The 6823-nt window shown below is 38.5% G+C and overlaps 1 protein-coding gene across 1 annotated transcript in view; it reads left to right on the forward strand.

The window, feature by feature from the left end:
* The window catches only part of EFNA5 (ephrin-A5), a 40267-nt gene that overhangs the window by 879 nt on the left and 32565 nt on the right, over positions 1-6823 (forward strand). The window contains exon 2 of the mRNA XM_009328734.1: positions 232-559. Coding sequence (XP_009327009.1) covers positions 232-559 — 328 coding nt within the window. The remainder of the gene's footprint in view (positions 1-231; positions 560-6823) is intronic.

The raw sequence follows: 6823 nt of genomic DNA on the forward strand, positions 1-6823 counted from the left end.
CCTATAACTTGGTGTGTGTTAGCAACAGACTCATTTTGTAAGAGAAGAGAGCAAAACCTTTATCCAGAAGGTCATATGATCATAGTCCTGCATACGCAGTCTCTGATGGCTCTGGTGAATTGTAAGGGTTATTTTTGAGAATGAATGTGCATGGCTGGAGTGAAATGAAGTGCCATTAGTGATGACCCTTTTTTGAGAACGTTACCCTGCAACAGGGTCATCCTGAGTTAGCTGTGCTTACATCTGAACTCTTCCTGTGATTTCAGATTCCAGCGGGGCGACTACCACATCGATGTCTGCATCAATGACTACCTGGATGTGTTCTGCCCTCACTATGAAGACTCGGTGCCGGAAGATAAGACCGAACGCTATGTTCTGTACATGGTGAACTTTGATGGCTACAGCTCCTGTGATCACACCTCCAAAGGGTTCAAGAGGTGGGAGTGTAATCGGCCTCATTCCCCGAATGGACCGTTGAAGTTCTCGGAAAAGTTCCAGCTCTTCACGCCTTTCTCGCTAGGATTTGAGTTCAGGCCAGGCCGGGAATATTTCTACATCTGTGAGTATACAGAGATTTACCACTGTTGCACAGCAGGTGCAAGAAACGCAGCTAATTTTTCACCTATGCTCTGTGGAAATACAGAGGGCCAAATGGTATATAATGCAGATGTCTTATAGTGAATGCAGGCTTAACTATCCCCAGATACATTAGCTAGGAATCTAGCTAGTGAAAATGAGATTAAATCACAGCTTCTTTTCTCACATGAAATAGCATGTCAGCCTGTTCACTGAGCCGTGGCTGACTTTTAAAGCAAAATGCACTATTACGTTTATTCTAGCACTCTGAGGTGGAGGAGGAGGAGGAGGGGTCAAGAAAGGTAGTGTGGAAGCTGTCCCCAAATATGAGGAAAAATAATTAATCCTTTGCATGTGAAGTTCCTGGATTTTCTTATTTGCTCAGATGAAATACTCTTGTCTCTGTAATATTTATCACCCAAGGAAAGTGAGGTCTGTGTAGTTTCTAAGTGGTGTGGCTGCTGATGTCAGTAGTCCAGCGGTATGTAAAGTTTTAATTTCTTAGGGTAGATACTCCTAGCATCAAGCCAAGCGGCTCCTTTTTTCTTCCTTCCTTTTTTTCCTCCCCCTTTTTCTTGGACAAGCTGTTTCTGTCAGTGTGGGCAATGTGGGATGCTGTGGGAGCAGGCAGCAAGCAGGGGACTGTGAATGGGCTCACACACCTTCATGCCTGCTCCCTGAAGCAATGGGGAGCACCCTCCCAGAGCCCTGCGCTCTCCTCCGTGGAGGCCTGCATCAGGGCTGCTCTGGGCACCCAGAGGAGATGCAGAATAACACCTGCGGCTAAGGAAGTAAAAACATCAGGAGGTTAAAAACCAGTGGGTTAAGCAAACTGGTTCCCTGACCTCACTGTGCAGTTGATACTGCTTCAGCTGTCTTGTTTGTTTAATCCTCCAACAAAGATCTTATTTCATCAATTTGTTTTGTACCTGAGTCTTCCACTCCTAACAAGTTTTGACTGCTCCAGCAATATTTTTTTTTCTGTTTTTAGTGTTAGACTAGGGAGTTGAAAGCTTTAGACAGACTGTAGATCCCAATAAATATTGCCTTCATATGTGTAGCTGGCCTTTTTACTGTGAAACAGTCATTCCACCTCATTTCACCAGAGAAACTGAGTGTGCATGATCCCTGTTTTTCAGTCTCATTTCTTCAGTGTTGAGATTTTTCTTTTCCCTTTCTAAATCTACAGGGAAATACATTCCTAGTGGATAGTTTTCCATTCATTTCTTTTTCTTCCAGCAAATAAAAACCTCTAATGAGTGGTGGTTCAGCATCAGAAGAACAGTGCCTTGTTCTTGTGCTGAAGAACAACAACAACAGCAACAACAACAACAACAACAATAATAATAATAATAATAATTTTAAATCGCAAACTGTAATGTTACTTAAAACTGTTTTTTAATAAGGCCATGAGAAATCATGTAAAGATATCAGAGTTAAGTGGATAATGTTCTAGGATAAATAGATCTTTACTGTATAGGTCCAGTCCTACTCATGGCACTCACAAAAGCTTCCCATTAACTTCAACAGGAGTTTTGTGGATTCAAAACTCTGATATCAGGCTCCCCAGGAACACTGGATTTTCTGGTGGTTTTTTTGTTTATTTGTTTTGTTTTTTGGGGATTTTTTTTTTATTCAGTTCCTGAGCATCATCAGTAAAACAAGCAGGAATACTTAAGCTAAGGAATGCAGTCTTTACCATTACATGGTTGCAATAAAATGTAGCACAGGGATGGCGTCAGGAGCTGCAAGCATAAAAAAACCCCAACAACAAAACATTGGTTTTCTAAATTTTAAAAAAGAAAGAAAGAGAAATGTTTAATAAAGGTGAAAACCAAACATGAAAGTGAAGGAAAAAAATATGAGAAATCTCAGCTTGGTCTGTCTAGCTAATAGCTTCATTGTTAGAACATACAAAATCCATTGAACTCTCAAGCAAGACATTATTACTGAAACACATCCAGGTTGCTTATGCCTGGTTTTCCTCATTTGTGGTTAAATTCAATATTTCACTAAAAATTGTTGTGTATCTTCTATAACATTCATTTAACTGAGTCATTTAACTGTCAAGGGCTCCCTTCAAAATAATTGTTCCAAAGTGCTTTAAAATATGAAGAGTTTTATGATATTCAACTGCATTTAGAAGGAATTACTTTCTTTTAATGAAAGGTAAAATAGCAAAAAATTAGCAGCAAAAAGATGTTCCTTTACTAGTAGCTTATTGGCCTGGTATTCATGGAAATTAAATTTTTAGGCATGTTTCAGAGACACAAAAGCATTTTTCCTCCTTTTCTGTAGTTCAAGTATTTTTTGCCTTCATCCTTCACTCTGCTGAGGACAGTAACAAGGTTGGCATTGCAGCAGTTGCAGGGAAGCACTGTACATTAAGTTAGCAATTAAATGCAAACCTTCTCAGGGGAGAGTTGTCCATCCTGGAATGTTTTTCTCTTAGTTTGTGCTGAAGAAACAAGATGGTGAAACTTTGTTCCTTGTTTCCTCACCAAATTTTTAAGCCGGCTCTAGTCCAGGCTACGGAGACTGCCTTTGTTACCTTTCTGTATCTGCGTGTTAAAGAAACTACTGCTTCGTCAGGGAAGGTTACCTTTCCTCAGCAGATCTGAAACCTTTGCCCTCTGCAGGAGAGGGGGAAGGCTGACTATGTAGCATCAGTCTGGTATATATTCTATTTAAGTGTTACAAAATATGTCGTGTAGTCTAGACCTCTGGAAAGACAGAAGTATCAGGTGGTTGGTTAGGTATTTAGCTTAATTACTGTCTGGTGCTTTTTCGAAAATCTTTGCCGTTTACCTTTTAAGGATGTGACTTGCCTCTTTTGCTTCCATTATTTTCAGAAAATGCAATAATTTGATAATAATCACTGTCTCTTTTTCTGAACTGTTGGTTTTGAAAATGCCAGGGTTTTTTTTTTGTTATGTCATTGCCTTCGTATATTGCTCAGATGAACTTGGATTTCCCTTCTTTGCATGTTCATTCTAGGAAAATACAAGGAAAAAAAACCTATCTTTCTGATATCAAATTTACATTGCAGAAGTGAATTCAACATTGCAGACATGCAATCAACAAGTACTGGTTGAGTTTACTTTTGAAAGCAGAAAAGATTATTAAATATTTACAGAGAAATTAACTTTTATTTAGTTAGGGAGTACACAATGGGGGGCTGGGGAAAGTAAATAATAGATCATGACCTGAAGTCCCAATTTTTACTTAGTTCTTACCAGGTGCTCACCTCAGGTTAGTGTATGTTAGCCTGAAAACAGACAAAATAGTATTACTAGTGAAACAGAAGAAAATGAAATACAGAGAAAGCAGAAATTAAATACTCAGTGGTGTTACACTTCCCCTTTGGAAGGGAACATAAGTTTGGGTATGCAGGTCAAAGTAGGGTGCTGTGCAAGGGGAGATGAACACAAAAGCAAGGAAGGGGAAGAAAAAAATCCTAAAATGTATAGTGTTATATAATTATATAATTCAAAATGAGGGTATCATTTTTATTACTTTAACTTTATTATGGGTGTTTTATTTTTATTAATGTGCTAGGTATTGACTAAAATACGAGTAACAACTTGGCAAATATACATCAGAGCTGTTGAAATAAAAAAATGAAGACACGACTAGAACCAGACTGGTACAGATTACTGCAGAATCCTGACCGCAGTTTCCGAACCAAGCTCCTGTGTCGATTTAAGCTAGACCACATTGCTCTTTTCTTGAAAGCAATGTATCATGGGTGTAGTGCCAGAAGTTGTACTAATATTAAGCTGTAGCATATGCTTTTCTCTGAGCAATCGGTCCAGTTATTCCATCAAAGAATTTGGTATTTGACATGATTTATCCTTAGGAAATCTATGCTGTTTTTATCATCTTATCCTCCAAGATTTTGTATATATTGTTTATTTAGTCATTTGATCACTGTGAATATTGTCATTTATATATGCTTATATCCTTTTCCTAGAAAGACCAGGTAGGTTTGCTCTTCTTTACAGTCCTCTTGCTGCTCTCCTGTTCTCCACAAGATCTTGGAAGATTTTTGCTAGCAGTTAACAGACTTTACATGTAATGTATCTAAACATAACTTAAGTGATTCTTTCTCCATTCGTATTGAGAAAAGAGCTCCTTTCATCTCTTAAAAATCCTGTTGTCTTATCTGTGGTTTATTTGTGTAACCTTTTTTGTTACTGTTTCTTTCTAGTTTTATCTCATGCATGTGTCTTTCTGATTTTATTTCAAAATGCTTATGCTGTTTCTTTGTCACTGTATCTTTGTTGTCACCATTTATTTGCATGAAGCTTCTGATTGTCAGTTCAGGAAGCTTTTGTTGTAACCATATTCCTCCTGACCACACCAGGATAGTATGCTTTTACAATTTGAATTTAATTATGGTTATAAATAATGTTTTTTAATCGTTCTTAAATTTGTGATTAAATTAAGAAACTGAATTTGTAAAATTGTACTTACAGTTGTACATACGCTTCTTCTTAACAACATCCAGCTCTCCTATACTCCTTTTCCTCATAGAATATGTTCCCAGGGAACCTGCTGTTACCTGTTCCCTTGATTTTCTTAATGTTTGCCTTTGTTCCCCATCATCCTTGTTTCTCTGCACTCATTTCTTCTTTTCCGGAAATTTCTGACTCTCATGTCCTGAGGGCTTTTATTCAAATGACATTCCACCCTGACGGTCTTAGCTGCTGCTTCTGTAGGAGAACTTGTGATTTTCATAATTTCGAATATAAAATTGTCTCTCTTCTGTTAGCTTGTTCCATCTCTGTGACTGGAAGTTGTCCTCACCATGTTCCAAAAACTGTGGAACTGCTTGAATCCTGCTGTCATTTTTCTGTAACAGCTGCCAGGTAATTGGACCATCTCTCTGCAACCATCTGCATACCTCTGGAGGCTTCTCCGATTCAAAAGATCTTAAGGAAAAAACAGTAGTAGTAAAAAGTGTTTATAATACCTCCACTTCTTTTTCTCTTACTTTTGCCTATTAATAAGGTAGTTAGCTTATCTTATTAATAAGGTCTCTAGCTGAACTCTTGTTGAGGCGGTAACAGTCTCTGATGACAGTTAAGCTGAACTTATTCTCTCTTCTCCCTTCTGCCATGTTTTGTGGGTGTGTGTTTGTGTTGAGTGTTTGTTTGTGCTATTATTTTTGTTTAGTCTCTCCTACAATCCTCTAGCAGTTTCTCTGTCCTGTGCAATTCCATGTTTTATGACCAGGTTAATTTTTGGGGAGGGTTACTGTCTTTTTGTCTCAAAGTTGTAAGCATATTTTAAAGTCATTATCATCAAGTTTCCTCTTTCCTGTTCCCTCCTTTCCACCTGAGATGCTTGCGGTAGAACCTGTACTGAAATGCTTTCTCCAGGTGGTCTACGCACTGAATTTCTGGAGATAGGGGAGGACACGAAACCACCACTGCTTGGTGGCGGTGGTGGTCGTGGTAAGGATTTTTGGTTATTAATGAAGAATTCTTGACAGAGTTTAGAAGTCTAACTTACAGGGAGGAACTGTGAATATCCCTATAAAAATCTGCAGTTAGCATAGGAGAGGCACTGTCCACTTTTTATGGAAATTAACACAGACCTAACAAAAGCTTTCCATGACTAAGAACCTGGAATAGCTTCCCAGATTGCCAGCTTGGCTATTACTCTTTTAGGATTGGTTTCGGTATAGCAAGAATTAAGAAAGGGGACTTCATAGAGGCAAGGTTGCATAGCCTGTGATACTATATGGGAGAAAACTACTGAGAAATCTTTACACTGTAGTTTATTAAGAGTTACTTGGTATTTTTCATGTGCTCAAAGAATGGTATTAAACAGTTGCCTAGAGCTCATTGCTCTTGCTTAAGCACCAGCTTAATATTAGTGGATATCAATGTTTTGCATGAACAGGCACAACTCACTGTGAGATGATTATTTGATTTAGGGATCTCCGCATGTTTGCCAGAGATTTAGTTTGAGGTGATGGGAGCACAAACCAGAAAGACTGTGAACTGCAATCTTGACCTATCAGAAAAGGTAAATGTGAGTCCCCCCAAAAAAACTACACTTCTCTCTTTTTTTCATCCTGTGATATACCCAGAAATCCCGCTTTTTCAGGACCAGTTGGTGTGTCAGCGCAGCAGTTTATACTGCTGACTGTAGGTCTGCTGGTAGGAGGTGCTGTCTGAGGACATAAGTATAGTTTTTCTCAGGTTTTGAGTCTCACTTATTTGAGGAAATTCCTGCT

The sequence above is a fragment of the Pygoscelis adeliae genome, unplaced genomic scaffold, assembly GCF_000699105.1.
Source record: "Pygoscelis adeliae isolate BGI_AS28 unplaced genomic scaffold, ASM69910v1 Scaffold16, whole genome shotgun sequence".
Taxonomy (NCBI): Eukaryota; Metazoa; Chordata; class Aves; order Sphenisciformes; family Spheniscidae; genus Pygoscelis; species Pygoscelis adeliae.